The sequence below is a fragment of the Lactuca serriola genome, chromosome 5, assembly GCF_051521515.1.
Source record: "Lactuca serriola cultivar US96UC23 chromosome 5, Lser_US96UC23_V15, whole genome shotgun sequence".
Taxonomy (NCBI): domain Eukaryota; kingdom Viridiplantae; phylum Streptophyta; class Magnoliopsida; order Asterales; family Asteraceae; genus Lactuca; species Lactuca serriola.
In genome coordinates, this window is record NC_136412.1 from 286818242 (window position 1) to 286836741 (window position 18500).

The 18500-nt window shown below is 41.9% G+C and overlaps 1 protein-coding gene across 1 annotated transcript; it reads right to left on the reverse strand.

The window, feature by feature from the left end:
* Positions 1-4877: 4877 nt before the first annotated feature.
* On the reverse strand, positions 4878-7845 carry LOC145051693 (F-box/kelch-repeat protein At3g06240-like). Its single transcript, XM_078999542.1, has 4 exons — positions 7799-7845; positions 6891-7006; positions 6372-6534; positions 4878-6279 (listed from the first exon to the last, which is right to left on the reverse strand). Exons 2-4 carry the CDS (start codon positions 6914-6916, stop codon positions 5014-5016), a joined length of 1455 nt encoding a protein of 484 aa, XP_078855668.1. The 5' UTR covers positions 6917-7006; positions 7799-7845; the 3' UTR covers positions 4878-5013.
* Positions 7846-18500: the final 10655 nt, after the last annotated feature.

Below are 18500 nucleotides of genomic sequence, written 5' to 3' on the forward strand. Positions count from 1 at the left end.
AAACATGCTAGAGAGTTGGCATAAAAAAATGATAGGGCAGCACAAAAAATGATGTAGCGGTATCAAGCCGAACGGTCATCATCGCAAAATCTAGGGTACATCTTCTATCCTCCTCCAGTCTTATGCTCTTTTCATTGACCATTACTTTCTAAAGGCGGTAATCACATAGCAAGGTTGCCAGGTCATCTCCGATTATATATAACTCAATCACCCTCAGCGCTGCATTGATGGTAATCTAACTGTCGGTACATGAATGTAGACAGTTGAATCGTTGAGACGCCTCCCCAGAAGCCATCCGCAAAGGTAATAAATCTTCATAGTTTATGTTTTTAATTATATAAAGATGTCCTATGGCTACTGCCTATTTGTAGTTTGTTTGAAGGTATTTTGGAACAAGCCAACAACTCAGCACTACAAACAAACGTTTTGTCTGAACTAGGGCTTGTTTCCTGATTTTATATAATTATGTATTATTTTGCAGAAACTAAACAGTAAAAGTTATCATGGTGAAGCTGATGGTTGTTGGAAGGGCCATTGTTGGATTGTCCATTTCAGAATGGACGATATATGAAAAAGACGACAATACCATCTACAAGATTTTCAAAATTACTTTGTGTTTAATATATATATATATATATATATATATATATATATATATATATATATATATATATATTAATCGTATAGTGGACCCTGATTGGCTTTCGGTTGCAAAAGGAGTTTGACAAGATTGATCAGAACCTTGTTATAGGCAAGGCTAATCACAAGCAAGAGTTACATGTTCATACTCAAAAAATGTCTCTGGTTGAATAGAGGAGAAGATCAGGTAATATAAGTTGCACTAAAATAATGTAATGTACAACTTAAATTCATGTTTTTGGCGATTTAAGACAAAAAGAACCCGTTTTTTAAATTCATGTAGAGTACAACTTAAATTGTATAGTGTACTTTACAGCTATAATTATCCCCTTTTTTTATTATCAAATATGATAAAGAGATTGTTGAAAGCAGATAAAAGTTTTTTTCCAGTCTCGGGCTCAAAGAATCTTGAGGTAAATATACATGAGGGTTAATTGAAAAATAGCATTGTACTTCTGTTTACTTGTTTATAGCATCACACTTTCATTTATTATTATTATAACAATGAACTTTATTAAAGTTTTGGTACAATAGCAATTTCAACCTAATAAAAAGCAGTCTTTTGAAGTAGTGATTAGAGTTTTTTTTTCATTAATCAACTCTTCGTTCATATTTTAGCTTTTACATATTGGTATATTTAGTTGAATGTAGATCGAAGTTGACCTAGTGCACACTCATTTCTCTTGCTATCACTACTAGCTCTCATTCTTTCTATAACTTTAATGGTTCAGACTCCAACGAACAGGAAGAGGTAAAAATTTATTGTTGAATCCGTAGCTTGCTCCATGCACGTTGGATTTTCTCTAATTTATTAATGTTTTGGGTTACTCTAATTTTTTATTTATTTATTTATTTTTGTGTTTGAGTATTAACCATCAGACTTTTTTTAAACTTTTCTTCTGTTAAACTACTTTCCATTCTTTAAAAAAAGAGACTTTTGAGTTTAGAAAATTGTCCTAGTACTAAAATTGTTTGATTAAAATAATTAACTACTTTACTATAATTTTTTTTGTTAGATTCATTTATTTTGGTCTTTTCTTTGTTTTTATTCTTTTATATATTTAAAAAGCTGGTGCAATTTTAGTAATCTGGACAGAAAATTGCACATTTAAACTCATATAGTTTGAGCACATTTGTTTTTTTTATTGTACAGAATTAATTGATGTTTTGGTGGTTTGCTAATTATGTCAAATGAAGTTTATATAATATATGTAATGTAAAAACTAATCTACCTAAAGTATTAAATAACATTTTGAATAATACAAATGATTGCTTAATAGTGATAAAAAATGTTTACCATAATTCTGCCGATGCTAGAGAAATATAATTTATCGTTCAATTGATTTTTGCAAGCAATTCTGTTTTATTAAAATAATAGAAATACTTTAACAAAACAACAACTTATAAATGCCAAAGTGCCAACTAATAACATACATACAGAGTAATCGCAATACCTTTGGAAAAGTGAAATGCAAAGTGAAGGTGAAGTTGTAACGTGAAAAGATTGCAAAGAAGTAATCCTGTAACATAAAAAACTAGAAATGCTTTAACAAACGGAAACTTAGAAATGCAAACTTATGAGAAACAAAATAACATAAGCAGAAGAGTAACCAGCATACCTTTGGAAAATGAAGTGACAGTTGATGAGGATACTGTAACGTGCAAAAAATGCTAAGGAGGTAATGGTGAAAACAATATATAATTGTTGGAGTTTGTTGAAACCAGTAGAAGAATACCGATTTCCACTAAATTTGTTGAGATTAGTTAGGTGTTGAACTTGTCAAAGGTGTTATTATGTGGTCCTATAAAACCCGGTTGGTGCTCATTTGTGGGCTAAAAAAAGCCCGGATGTTAGTACAGGGGCCTATGAACTCGAGAAATGGGTCATGTAAGGCGAATAAAACCTGGCTACTTATTTTAAACAGGGTCATATATGAAAAGCCCCGATTTTCTCTTTAATATAACCCGTTTTTTTCAAAACCGGGTCCTAACTAGGGGTTCCCATATACTTTTTTGTAGTAGTGTCCCAAACTAAAATTTATTTATAAAAGGGAGATGATTTGTACACAATAACTTTTCTTCATACACAACAATTGGTGTTTTAAAATGTTGTACTGTACAATTATATAATGCATAGATTGTTGTGTATGACAAAAAACTGTTGTGTACGAATCACTTCCCTTTATAAAATAGTCGTAATTACCGGTAAAAATGACGATTTAGCCCTTTTTTTCCGGCTTACCGGTTTCATTACTTACCTGGTTCCATTAAAATCCTATTATTTTACCACAATTTATGAATAAGTTCCAAACTAAAATTAATTGATGATATGGATATGTTGGATTATATAATGTCATGTTTACAATAAAAAATGATATCCTGATCTATTGTATATTTTTTGAAATAGAAAATGCATCCAACGAAAACTGCAATAATTACATAAACTAACAACAAATTCATCATTTTTAAGTTTATAATAAATTTCAAATTGTCTACCTAATATTATTTAACCAGGTATATCTATCTCATCAGCTCACTTCCTGTTATTTTTTTCAAAAATACATATTTTACTGGTTTCATTAATTGCTGACCTGTATACATAATAATAAATAAGTCGATGAGATGAATATCAAATTTTATGGTAAACGTAGCATTATATAACTCATTATATTCATCTTATCTGCTAATCTAATGACCAGACGTCCAAATCAGCAATGAACCCGATAAAATATATGTTAAATGGAGAAAAAGGTCAAATCATTAATTAATATTATATTGGGACTTATTCTTAAATTATGGTAAAATAATGAGACTTTAATGAAACCATGTAAGTAATGAAACCGGTAAACCGGGAAAAATGGGTCAAATCGTCATTTTTACCGGTAATTGAGACTTTTTTTTGAATAAATTTTAATTTTGGACTTTTTCGTAAATTAGGTTAAAATATTATGATTTTTCTGAATATTTCCCAAAACTAAACCATGAATTTTGATATTTTTTATAATGTTTCTATAAATATATTATTCAATAAAAAGACATTAAAATTAAAAAGGAAAAAAATTAAAAAATTAATTTCATATTATACGAGTCAAATGCTTAAATATATATATACTGTTTATTTATTTATTTTTGCCACCGAGGATAAGTAGATTGCTCGTGACCAATAAACATGGGTCTTAAATAAAAATGGTAAATTTCATTCTATGATTTGGGTTATTTTGCATGGTTCCCTAATCTTTTCTTAACTTGGATAGTCATCAATGTTTGGTACATATTTGTTATTTGTTACGTATTTGGCCTCTACCATAAATAAAAAGATTGTTTTGTACGGTTGTACTTGACTATTAGTTTTTAATTTATTTATTAATTATGTATATTATTATATCCTTATCTTCTCTGACCCTAGTTTATTAGAACCCTGACCCATAAGAGAACTTTAACTCATTAGAGAACCATATGAGATAACAACCGCATAAATCTATGATGTCGATCGCCTCTCACCCACATCCGTCAGAAATATCTGTCTACATTTCCCATTTTCGTTTTTCCTCCCATGCAACCAACCCCATCCCATTCTTCTTCCAGCGATCACAAGTCGGAGGTTATACTTCCGTTCTCGACCACCTCTCACCCACAGCCGCTGAAACATATGCATACCCTTCCCTTGCTCGTTTTCCTCCCTAGCAAACAAACCTATCTCATTCTTCCTCTTGATTTGGGACACTCAAAGTCGGATCTAATACAATGCTAGTGAACTCAACCATCACCACCACCCAACATATGCACCTTCTTCAGCAATGATGAGCACATCCCGATGCGGAAGGGATTAGTTCGTTGGGGTGGATCAAAATGAGACTCAATAGAGTGGAGGGCAAGAAGGAGATCATCGGTGCCACCACTCAAGTCATCGTCGAACTCCGAACAAGAAGTGACATAGAGGGCAGATCTAGAGGTGGAATTGCGGCGTTAAGGAGAGTCGATAATTCGTCAGAAGACGATGTCGACAGATGGTGACAGATGTGACAGTGTTGCTTGTCGGAGGTGCTGTTTATATGTACCACTTTTGTGTGTGTGTGTGTGAGAGAGAGAGAGAGAGAGAGAGAGAGAGAGAGAGAGAGATGGCCGAGTTAAAAAAAAAATTAGGGATCAATCATACAAATTATCCCAGCTGTTAGGGACTTTCATGTAATTTACCCTAAATAAAATAAGGCTAGACATCTGTTTCATGTAAACCAACATGTGCAAATGTTAACCTGTTTGCATTAGAATATCAGATTGAACAACAAGAAAGAGTGTATATGTAGCACATTAAAAATTGATACTATAGATAAACCTAATTAAGAAACACTACATCATACTTGAAGTCTCTTCATTTCAATTTTTTCCTCCATCATCATCCACCATCTCATACTTGGCAGGTGATACCCAAACAAGACTGTCGACATAGTCCGCGATGTTTTCTATCCAACAATCTGGACGCCAATAATGCTGAAATATTTTCAGTGCATTTGCATTTGGATCGTACAAGACAACGTATCCATCATCCTCAAAGAGAAATTCATTGCGTGATGTGAATCCAAATACAGATGTATAATCACCAATAATCAGTGAGAAGACATGGCGTTTGACCCATGATTCAGCCACCCCATACTTATCCATCACCCACACAACACAAGTACCATCAACCCTAACATGTGTAATCACACAAAGCTTTTCAGCCAAAACTCCTAAAATATCTTGACGGTTATCATCTTCATCTAGTATAGAATCGGGAGGAGGTATCTCACGGAATGTCTCTGAACCCAAATCAAATGCCACTATTGTTTTTGGACCCATCTTCCTGTTAATATAACCAAGCCAATGAAGATGCCCGGCATAGCCATCCACACAAACATAATTGCCATTGGTAATGGTTGTGATGTGTGAGGGAAACCTTTCAGTGATCATCTCCCACAAACCCTTTCTCATACTATAAATCTCGACTTGCAGCCACGATTTAACGACATATGTGGGTGGTCCGCTAAGGCCTGTGAGCTTGACAACTTTATAATCATCTGTTTTGGGATCAAACCCAAACCTAAAATAGACATTGATTGAACTGTAACAAGGGGAGGGCGTGGAATATGGCGGAAGAGTTGACACGGCTGAAAGAGAAGGGTTCCAAATGTGAATGACAGAATCATTATTGTAGGAAGAGCATATTAAGCCGTTAACAGAACCAATGATCCTGATGCCATCTGTATGTCCGGATTGGGGGTTAACTGGGACTTTGATGAAATTAGCGACCTTAAGGCAGAGACATCGACTCAGTTTTGCAGTGAATGGTTCAAAGTAGTAAAAAGAAGAAAATTCGTCTTCATGTTGAAAGACCAAGAGAATTTGATCGTTGTGATGGATGGAACGATGGAGGTGGGATTTTACAAAAGAGGAATGAGATAAAAGGGCATTCCATGATTTGGAGACAGATCTCATTTGAGCAAGCTGTTTGGCCGATAATCGGATGAATATGTTTTCTAAAAGCTCCCCTGGGAGATTCTCCATAGTCGCTGGGTGTTGTGTTGAAGCCATTGATGTGATTGGAAGGTGTGTCCAATTATTATTAGTAAATGTTGAATCTCGAGCAATCTCATCTTCAAGAACCTGAAGACAATGTATAATAATATATTGGACTTGAAAATACGCTAAGGAGTTGTTTTGCTTAAAAGATGAGCAAGAAGATACTAATTACTCACCCTTGAACTGACAATGGAAGCATGGAAGTTATCCCTCTCATCTCCATGTTTATGTCTTTTCATCGAGCCACTTGTTGTTGATGCTTCAAGCCTTAAAAGAGGAGTTGGCGACTCCTCCATGATTCTGGAATGCACCAAAGCCATCAAGCGCTGTGCTTCATACCTGTAGCAGCAATATATATCACATCAGTAGCGCCAGAACAATTCCAAAGAATAAGAATATGAAATAAACCACTATATAAAACGAAAAGCAGTGCTAGTTCTGTCCATTTAACCAAATTTTCTGCTCTCCGTACTAAATTAAATTGGCAAGAAATATCAATATAGAAACACAGCCAAATTTACTAATTGATTGATGCATTGACTGCTTTTAATGGCTCAAAAGCAAGTTTTTGGCAAGTATGTCATGTGAAAAAGTAAAGCGGCTTATTGACAAATGAGCACACAATTCAGTTTACATATGCAGTATGAAGTAAATGACTAATAGCAGTGTAGGATTTTACTAAAAGAAAGACCAACCTAGTAAAAGTCTTTTGTTTCACCATTTGTTCAAGCTCTGATATCCCAGTGGCAGAAGAAATGCTAGCAAAATTCCCAACTTGATGAGTGCTTAGTTCTGATGCTCCAGTTGATTTCTTCATTTCAGGAAACCAAGAGTGCATTGAGGTTAAAATGGTTAGAGAAAAAATGGTAGTATACGGAACTGAGACGAGTACACATTATTAATCAACTCGTAAAAAAAGTACTACAACCAACAATTATCCCCTCCATCTATTTTTAATAGTGTTAATTGTAATGACTCTCAAGTATGGACTAAAAACTATTAACAAATTAACAGACGAGGTTTTCTAGAGCGGCTCTTGTCAACAACATAACAGGTTCTTGGATACATAGTCTAAATGAACTTGTGATATGGATGTGTGAACACAAGAAAACCAAGATAGCACAGTGAAGTGTTGAAAACAAATTCGCCCCACTACAACTGTCAACATTTATCACCTTATGAGCAAAGATAAAAACACTTGCAACTCATATGAATCAATGGATTGTATTTGTTCACAACTTCTAGGAAAGGGCATCCATGTTGAACTAATATGAGGATGCCTGTTGTTATTAGAGATAATATATAGAAAGTACGATCAAACAGCAACACAAGCCATGGGATATATCACAAAACCAAACAAAAAAATGTATTACTATTTGTCCACTAAACTAAAATTAGCAAAATTCAACAAAGAACTTGATTAAAAATTAATATGTGAAAAATAAATGCAGTTTAGAAACTTGCAAATTGCAATTAAGCAAAAAATTAAAAAGCTATTAGCGTTAAGTATTGACACCATTAATATACAACATTTTAATATGTTAAGCACACGATTACAATGATTCAGAATGCACACACAGGAAGCATGAATTAAGAAACTTACATTTGGCCCTGCCTCATGAGAAACATTTTGGGGTTCTTCATAAATCTCTGGTCAAATAAGAGCTTTTGTAAGAGGCATGTACGCAGAAATACAAGTGAGGTAATGCAAATTACGGATATCTAATATCAATATCTTAAGTTCCAGACATGCAAAAGCATTTACAAGGACGACATTGTCACCTATTATACAACAAAATGATTTAAAAATGCATATCAATGAGAGATAAATGGATGCTTAGATTCATAACCTAGTATGAAGACAGTGATCCATGGGATGATAAAATGGTTAGTATATTCAAATATAATGATTTGACCACATGACAACTATGATTATGTTTCAGATAATTTATTTATTTTGAGAGTTACCCGCAACTGAGTAAATTAAAACTATATGTAAACCTAAATTGACTGATTACTTATAAAGAAGTAGCTTTTTGCACTCTGCAGCCATATTGAAGAAAACCTCTAGCAGTAAAAAAACATGCAGCGTTGAGTACACAAAATTTCTAAAAATAAGACACTACGATATAATAAGAGATTATAAGCATATTTTACCGGCCAAATTAACCCCCAAACAATTTACAATTGCAGATCTCATCCTACGAATGGGCCAAAGAAATAAATCTAATCAATGAATGCGCCAAAGAAAAAACCCTAATCAATTGAAAAACAATGCAGCAATCACCCAATGAAGACAAAAGAAAACCCTAATTCATAGCCACATCACATCAATTATGATACCTACAATAGTCATAGTAAATAGCATCTAAATAGAGCCATATAGGTCTTTACGAAGCTCATATATAGGGGCAATATATGATTGTAACTTGATCTAACTGAGAGCAAAAGTGTTGAACCTGGTCGGAAAGGCTCCTCATGGAACCTTTCCTCGGCTGCGCCGCTTTCGTAAGGAGACCTTCCATCGTTGGCCGTCGCCATATGGAAGCTGGAGCTGTCTGAGTAAAAAAAAGTGAACGTGAAAGCGAAGAGAGAACAAATGGAATGGAGTATGGTCGATCGTATGGAGTAAGGAAATTTTTATTTGCGGGATAACGCCCATGGGCCATTTATGGCGTAGAGGTAGGCATGCACAAAAAAACCTGTTCAAGATCCGAACCGGTCAAAGAACCGATAAACCGGTTTACGTTGAACCGGTCCATAGTGAACCGAACCACCGGTTTACACCTGTTCGAGATTTTAGTCGTTGAAACCGGTTTAGAACCGGTTTATATCGTGTGAACCGGTATTGAACCGAACCGAACCGGTTTAGAACCGGTGTAACCGGTTTAGATAGGTTCGACTAATTTTTTGAGTGAACCGGTTTGAACCGAACCGGTTTGAGGCGGAACCGGTTTTGCTTGGCTAGGGAGTGAACCGGTTTACTGAACCGGTTCGGTTTGAAAAAAAACCGGTTTGTTCACCACTACGTAGAGGTGCTACATCGGTAGTTTTTTTTTTCCGCGGTATAACGCCACAAAGCCCTTTTCGACGGCATGAACTATTTTAGGGACGAGCATATGGACCGGGGAACCGACCGCAACCGGAATCCGATGGAACCGGTCGGGCCAAGACCGATACTATAATTTCGTCAATTTTTGAAACCGGAACCGGTAAGAACCGGTCGTTGGAACCTGCCCATAACCGGGAACCGGACCGGATAATTTTTAAAAAAAACCATGCCTTTTGCCGTTTGGACTTCTGATTTGGACATTAATAAAAAATAAAAAAAAAAAATAAAAAAAAAAAAAGCGATCATGACATAGATAAAAAAAAAAACGATCTTAAAAAAAAAAAAAAACCATGATAAACCTCGACTCCAAGTCACGAACGGACGAACCCTACCAAGCATCTTCACTGTGACTGTCGATCATCGACATTGAATCCAAGAATCGATCATCGCTTGTACTATTCCGTGATTAATCGATCATCCTAAGATTGTTCGACCTCCGGTTCCATCAATCTTCATCATCAATTATCATCTTCTCAATTCTCAAGTCGACATCTTCATATTTTACTTCAATGATTCAAACTATGGATGCTCATTAAGATCAAGTAAGATTATATATTTGTATTTCGTGTTTTAAGTTCCATTTAACAATATACTTTGTACTTTGTAGACATACATGCAAGATTTCTGTTAGATTCGTTTATAGTATGAATGTAAGATTGTCAAAACTAAGAATTTATTTAGTTATATAATTAATGTGTTATATTGACAATGTAGGATTTGAATGGGTTACCAAACGTACCATCATCAAGATAACGAAACTTGGATGTTCATGATGCCAATAATGAAGAAGGTAATCCGGCTATTTGGATTGGAAAAGACTTTGATGACAAGTAAGATTAGCTCATTAGCAATATTTACTTCTTTAGCATTATGTCCAAATTTTGAAAGTTGTATAACTCACTCAAATTAACTTGTTTTGACCTGAATCTTTTTCCTACATGTAGATTAGGATTTTTTATGTTACAGTAAGAAAACCAAGTGTCATGTATCTCAAAATCTCATATCAAATACTGTATCAAAACCAAATGAGAAAATATCAGAGCCCAGGCTGAAAGTTGTGGTGTGTGTCATGCGATCATCCCGAGCCCTTCCCTTTGCTAGAAGAAGTACCTAAAACCAAAACTGAAAACTGTAAGCACGAAACTTAGTGAGCTCCTCCAAACTACCATGTACCATACAATAACACATACTTGGCCTTGCCCACTGCATCGGGCCCTGCCCGACATCAGACCGAAGTCCGACATAACTTGGTCCCCGCCCACGGCATCGGGCCCCGCCCGTCATTGGACCGAAGTCCGGAATAACTTGGGCCCCGCCCGGCATCAGACCGAAGTCCGGAATAAATTGAACATAACATAAACATGAACATATAACATAATCACATATACTGCATCGGGCTTGCCCGACATCGGACCGGAGTCCGGAACATATAACACATATCATAAACATGCATGAATCACGAAGACATCAAGCATACATAACTACTTCTCGGGATCACCTCGGCATCGGACCGAAGTCCAGAACTACTAACATCTAAACGGACCGGCATTGTGGCCGTAGACCCGTTCCTACTGGAAGGAAACTCACCCCGTATGACTGACTGCTGAAAAGCTGGGGTGAGGGATCCCTATCTGCTGCTCCGGCGACTATCCGGCTATAAATACCATAACAACACTTAATCAAAAACTAATAATCCTTCTTAGGGTAAAATGATTTAACGACCCAATTTTCACATCCAAAAAATTTTGTTTAAAAACGTTACTTTAGAAAATATTAATAACTAAAAACATCGTTTGATCAACCATAACATAAAGTGAACCATGTCTGAAAACCAAAACATACAACTAATTAGAATATCAGAGTATCAATCCCAGTGAAGCTCGTAAATGCGAAAACCGGAGTGTGTGTGTGTGTGTGACATGCTGCTACCGCGTCGGCTCCTTTCCCCTAGTTGAGGAGGTACCTGAAACCAAAACTGAAAACTGTAAGCACAAAGCTTAGTGAGTTCCCCCATAATACCTCATACCATGCATACATATAACAACCAATGTTCAGCTAGGAGTTACGGGCCTTGCCCACACTTGGGAAGATACGGGATCTGCCCACACTTCGCTAGCCGGGAGATACGGGCCTCGCCCACACTTGTGAAGATACGGGCCCTGCCCACACTTCGTTATCTGGTAGATACGGGCCTAGCCTACACTCCAACCTCGGAGAGATACGGGCCCTGCCCACACTCAACCGCTAACCCATAACATACAAGTATCACGCAGACAACAAGTATAAGCAACTTTATCATATTAACACATATATCGTACTTGACTAAACCCAGAGATATGGGCTCGGCCCACACTCTAGTACTAGCATCTCGTCTACGCGGGTCGGCCTTGGTGCCTTAGACTCGTTCCTACTGGAAAAGAAACTCACCTCGAAATAGTTGCTGGTCTGTGTGGGAATTGATCACCTACTACTGTTGCTGCTGCTCCGGAAACCCTCCGGCTGTAATTCCCACAATATACTCAATCAAACACTGCTCGCTGACCTTTGGGTAAAAATGACCATTTTACCCCTGACCTTGCCCTAAGCCAAAGCTAGATCCAACTTTCAGTTGACCCGACTCGCCGAGTTGGCTTTCCAACTCGCCGAGTCCCTACCCAAACGACTGCCCTGAATCCCGATCCTACCCGTCGAGTTAGGCGACGACTCGACGGGTTCGCCTTCTTAACCAATATTCAAGTCCTTCATCCTACTCACCGAGTTGTATGAACAACTCGTCGAGTTCATCTTCATCCGATGAACACTTATGCTAAGACTCGCCGAGTTGTATGAACAACTCGTCGAGTCCATCTTCATCCGAAGAACACTTATGCTGCGACTCGCCGAGTTGTATGAACAACTCGCCGAGTCTGTTCTTGATCTAAGGAGATTGCCTTGAACTCGCCGAGTCAGGGCATTGACTCACCGAGTACCTCCATAGATGGGTTAAGCTTCCGACTCACTAAGTCACACCCCGTGACTCACTGCTCACTCGACATTACGAAAAGGGGACAAACTCGGAGACTCGCGAACAGACTCGCCGAGTCATATGAACGACTCACCGAGTCGTTGCCATGCACCTACTAAATACACGGATTTGCTCGATTCCAGTCCATGCCATTCATAGATCTGGACTTCTAGGACACGAATCACACATAAAGTTTCCAACTTTACGTGTGGATATTCACCAATATGGATTTTAGGGCTCAAAATGTCTCAAAAGGGTAGATCTAGGGCTAACAAGCAACATGGGGCCATAAAGCTAATAGATCTGAGCTCCTGGAGCTCAATCTTGCCTAGATCCAGAGGCCAAACATCTTATTACGACATATAATGCACATACAAGCTTGGGGATTTGACCAAGAAAGACCCAAATGAAGTATTAAGCATAGAATCATGGGGAAAACGGGTTATACCTCAAAGGAACTGCTGGAAGAACACAATAATGCCTGGATGGATTCCCTTCTTCTGGATCTACTTCCTTCCTCCTTCAAAACCTTCAAAAACACACACAATAGCCTCAAACTCTCAAGGAACAGCTTAGAACGAGGGATACAGGGCTCTAAGGGTGAATGGGGGCTGGCTTGGGGCAGTTAAGTCGTTTAAATAGGGTGCAAACCCCTGAAACTTAGGGTTTCATCCAACAGCTGTGACTCGTCGAGTCCAGGATATGGACTCGCCGAGTTGCTAACTTAAACTTGTCCCGGGTCCCGCGTCCACTCGGCGAGTCGGACCTATGACTCGCCGAGTCCAAGGCTAAAAGAAGGGAAATACTCAATTAAGATTTACGTACCAGGAACTGGGTGCTACAAATCTTCCCCACTTATTTTAGACTTCGTCCTCGAAGTCTGCTGCTCGATCCCGAAACAGCTCGGGATAATGCTCCATCATCTCGTCCACCGGCTCCCAAGTCCATTCCGAACCCTTGCGGTGCTGCCATTGCACCTTCACTAATTCCACCCTCTTGTTCCTCAAATCCTTCGACTTCCTGTCGAGGATTGCGACTGGGCGCTCAATGTAATTCAGGCTGTCATCAACCTGAATATCCTCCAAAGGCACTACTGCTGAATCGTCCACTAAGCACTTCCGCAACTGAGAAACATGGAAAGTGTTATGGATCTGGCTGAGCTCGGCTGGCAGATCCAACCTATATGCCACCTTGCCCACCCGGGCTACGACCCTGAACGGTCCGATGAATCGCGGGCCCAACTTTCCCCGCTTCCTGAATCGAATGACGCCTTTCCAAGGCGACACCTTCAGGAGAACCATATCCCCGACTTGGAACTCCAAATCGGATCGACGCTTGTCGGCATAATTTTTCTGCCGACTCTGCGCAGTCTGAAGCCTGCTCCAGACCTGCTGGATCCTCTCGGTCGTCTTGAGCACCACTTCGGTGCTCCCCATGACCCTCTGGCCAACTTCACACCAGCATATCGGGGTCCTACACCTCCGTCCGTACAACATCTCGAAGGGAGGGCGGTCGATACTCGCGTGATAGCTGTTGTTGTAGGAGAACTCGGCCAGGGGAAGATAGGTATCCCAGCTACCACCGAAGTCTAGCACGCACGCCCGCAGCATATCCTCCAGAGTCTGGATGGTCCGCTCGCTCTGGCCATCCGTCTGCGGGTGAAAGGCGGTGCTAAAATGCAGACGAGTGCCCAACTCGTCATGGAATTTCTTCCAAAATCTGGAAGTAAAACGCACATCCCTGTCCGAGATCACCGATACTGGCACCCCATGCCGTGCCACAATCTCCCTGATATAGATGTCGGCCAATTTCTCGGCCGATATGCTCTCCTGAATCGGAATAAAGTGAGCACTCTTGGTCAATCTATCCACGATGACCCAAATCGAATCCACTCCACGTGCGGTCCTGGGAAGCTTCGTGATAAAATCCATCGTGATATCTTCCCATTTCCACAGTGGAATATCCAACGGCTGCATCTTGCCATGCGGTCTCTGATGTTCGGCCTTGACCTTCCTGCAGGTCAAACACCGCTCGACATACCATGCCACATCCCGCTTCATGCAGGGCCACCAGTAATCCAGACGAAGATCCCTATACATCTTCGTCGCCCCGGGATGAATAGAGAATCGGGACTTGTGCGCCTCCTCCATCAAAATCTGGCGCACGCCTCCGTGATACAGCACCCACACCCTACGGTGTAGTGTTAATAGTCCTCGGCTATCATAATCAAAGGAGGAAACCTGACCCACCACGTGCTCGCTCTTCCGATGCTCCTCCTTGATAGCCTCCTGTTGAGCCTCCCGAATCTGCTCCAACAGGGGAGTCACCACGGTCATCCTCAAGCAGACGTCCCTGATCGGCGCCGCCTTGCGGCTAAGCGCATCGGCCACCACATTGGCCTTCCCCGGGTGGTAAAGGATCTCGCAATCATAATCCTTCACCACATCCAACCACCGACGCTGCCTCATGTTCAGATTCGGCTGATCCATGAGGTACCTCAAACTCTTGTGGTCCGTGTAGATGGTACATCGAACCCCGTAGAGGTAATGTCGCCAAATCTTGAGGGCAAAGACCACCGCCCCCAACTCCAAATCGTGCGTCGGGTAGTTCGCCTCGTGAGGCTTGAGCTGCCTCGAAGCGTAGGCAATGACATGCCCCCTCTGCATCAGTACCGTGCCCAAGCTAGAAATGGACGCATCACAATAAACCACAAAATCCTCTACGCCCTCTGGCAGGGCTAAGATCGGCGCCTCACACAATCTCTGTCTCAGCGTCTCAAATGCAGCATGCTGCTCGGGTCCCCACCGAAAGACCACGGCTTTCTTCGTCAGCCGCGTCAGGGGTACGCCTATCTTGGAGAAATCCTGGATAAATCTCCGATAGTAGCCTGCCAATCCCAGGAAACCCCGAATCTCAGATGGAGACTTCGGGACCTCCCATCTCATCACGGCCTCGACCTTGGCCGGATCGACCAGAATCCCGTTCTGGTTGACGAGGTGTCCAAGAAATTGCACCTCGCGCAACCAAAACTCACACTTGGAGAACTTGGCATACAAGCTCTCCCTCCTTAGGGTCTCCAACACCTCTCTCAGATGCTCCTCGTGTTCCTCTCGAGTCTTGGAATAAACCAAGATATCATCGATAAAGACTATCACAGACCGATCCAGCATCGGTCTGCATACGCAGTTCATGAGGTCCATGAACGCGGCAGGAGCATTGGTGAGCCCAAACGGCATCACCACGAACTCATAATGGCCATAGCGCGTCCGAAACGCGGTCTTCTGCATATCCTCCTCCCTGACCCTCATCTGATGATAACCCGAACGCAAATCAATCTTGGAGAACCAAGATGCTCCCTGAAGCTGGTCAAAGAGGTCATCAATCCTTGGAAGCGGGTAACGGTTCTTCACCGTTACCTTGTTCAGCTCCCGATAATCTATACACATCAAATGCGACCCGTCCTTCTTCTTTACAAACAGAATCGGGGCTCCCCAGGGTGAACTGCTCGGATGAATAAATCCCTTGTCTAGCAGCTCCTGCAGCTGCGTAGACAACTCCTGCATCTCGGGAGGGGCCAACCGATACGGCGCCTTGGCTATCGGAGCCGCGCCAGGAACAAGGTCAATCCTGAACTCCACCTGTCGCTCCGGAGGTATCCCAGGAAGCTCCTCTGGGAAAACATCTACAAAGTCTCGGACCACCGGAACCTCGCTCACTGTCGCCTTACCCGCCTCCCGGGTATCCATCACATACGCGACATATCCTGCGCATCCCTGCTGAAGGTAGCGCCTAGCCCTCGCAGCTGAACATACAGTGGGTCCACACTGAGGCCTCTCTCCATGAATCACTAACTCTCCCCCGCTTGGGGTCCTGACCCGCACTAGCTGCTGCGCGCAATCTATCACCGCCCCATTAGGGCTCAGCCAATCCATGCCTATAATCACCTTGTTCCCATGCAACGGAATGGGAACCAAATCTACCAAGTAGCGCTCCTCAAACAAACGCAGCACGCAATCTTGAAATACCATCGATGCTCGCATCGATCGATCGTCAGCAATCTCTACCTCCAAAGGGAAATCTAACTCGCCCGATGACTCATGAAACTTCTTGCTAAGCGCAAGGGAAACGAATGATCGGGATGCACCCGAATCAAATAACACCTGAACTGGGAGGCCATTCACATGGAACGATCCCGTCACCACATCGGGTGCGGCGCGTGCCTCCTCGGTAGTCAGCTGAAATGCCCGGCTCCTCACCACTGGAGCCTTTGCCTTGCCCTGCCGACCATCCGTGATCCGCAAGGTCGCTGGAGCTGGCGCCTTCACTGGCGCTGCAACTGTCAACTGGGGGCAATTGGCCTTCTTGTGGCCCCTTTGGTTGCAGTGAAAACACAGCAACTCTGATGTCTGAATAACTGAAACTGGAGTAGTACAATCCCTGCTAAAGTGCCCTGCCTTGCCGCACTTGTAGCAGCCTACTGATCCCATCCTACATGCCCCCACATGCGTCCTGCCGCATTTCCCGCAGCAGCTCGGTCCTGACTGGCCTTTCGGCCTACCATCTGATCCCTTGGGCTTCTTCCCCGAAGCCCCTCCTGCCTGACCCTCCTTTAGTTTCCGTTTCCGGATGTGCTCCAAATCTATCTCCCTCTCCCTCGCCCTGGCAATCATGGAGTCCAGGGTAGGGCAAGCCAAAAAGCTAACATGCTCCCGGATGTCAGCTCGTAGCATATCATGGTAACGAGTCCTCTTCATGTCCTCGTCACCAGCATACTGGGGCACCAATAAAGCCCTCTCCCGGAACTTGGCGCTGATCTCCGCCACAGTCTCCGTCGTCTGCCTCATGTCTAGAAACTCCCTGGCCAGCTGCTGAAGCTCGACAGCCGGCGCAAACTCTGCCCTGAACCTGGTCACAAAGTCTGACCAGGTCATCGCCTCGATAGCTGAGGCTCCCAACGAGTCACCCACTGACTCCCACCAATCCCGGGCTCGGTCCCGTAAACATCCTGCTGCATACCTCACCTTCGACCCCTCGGGGCAGAAGCTAGTCAACTGGGCAGACTCGATGTCTGCAATCCATCGCCTGGCAACAATGGGGTCTTTCACCCCATGGAAATCCGGCGCACCACTGCCCCTGAAGTCCTTGAAGGACAACGTGCAAGATCCTGACTGGCTAGATGCCATATCGCTCCTGAATGCCCGTAGGCGATCCTCCATCAACTCCATGATCCCTTCCTTGATCGACCTAAAGAGAATGGGGGTCGACTCAAGGATGCCCCTGGTGATCTCTGACGCGATGAACTCACGTAGTTCCTCATCAATCGGCTCGGAACCTGATCCCGAACCTGACCCCTCTCCTGAACCGCCATCTACCGGCCTCGATCGAAGTACCACCATTCTGCAATACGTCACAACAATCATTAGTGATACTGATACTTCCTGAGGGATCACAACTACTTACAGGTTCCTGGTCTTATCTTGGCCTTCCTTGGTTTGGGTACGGATCCTCTGCTTTCAGTAGTACGGGCCCATACTACCTTCCACATCTATCCGTACCTTCTTCAAGGAATGCCTCGACTCCACCAGATCCCTTTCACTACTGCTGATCACTGCTATACTCATCCTAGGCTTGCCCTAGGGAAATCTCTAATTCTACTCAAACCAGTCCTCAGCTGCTGCAGGCCTCCTTGTAATCAATTAGCCATTACCCGAATACCATCACATGTGACGAGGCTCAGATAATCCTTCGAGTACCCGACTCGTCCCTACAATGGTTGGACTCAAACAAGAGCTGCGCAGTAGGATCAAATTCGGCACTCTAAGATTATTCAATCCTGATTACATGTGACGTGACGCATTCGCCTAATGGCTAACTCCCATTATTCAGAGTCCCACGTAGCACGAAGCAAGCAACATTCAGACAAGGGTAACAATCTCAATTAACTCTATCCACTTTCAGGAACTGAGCTAGCATAAAGTGCTAAGCTCATACTACCAGGCATAACCTAATCAGGCTATCCTACTTACTGTCTACTCAATAACTAGCATGCAATTTCTCATACAACTGAAACACAAATAACAGGCACATAAGGCATCACTCCTAGATCCTTAGTCCTATTCTAGCATGCTGATGTGTGTAAAACCAACTAGTTTTAATCCTACTAACTTAGACACAAAATAAACACACGAA

Bases quoted from the DNA above. Each gene is read 5' to 3' on its own strand.
- LOC145051693 (XM_078999542.1), bottom strand. From the start codon at position 6,916: ATGGTGAAACAAAAGACTTTTACTAG. The intron at 6,535-6,890 runs GTTGGTCTTTCT...TTGCTGCTACAG, and splicing joins AAACAAAAGACTTTTACTAG to GTATGAAGCACAGCGCTTGA. The intron at 6,280-6,371 runs GTGAGTAATTAG...CATTGTCTTCAG, and splicing joins CTTCCATTGTCAGTTCAAGG to GTTCTTGAAGATGAGATTGC.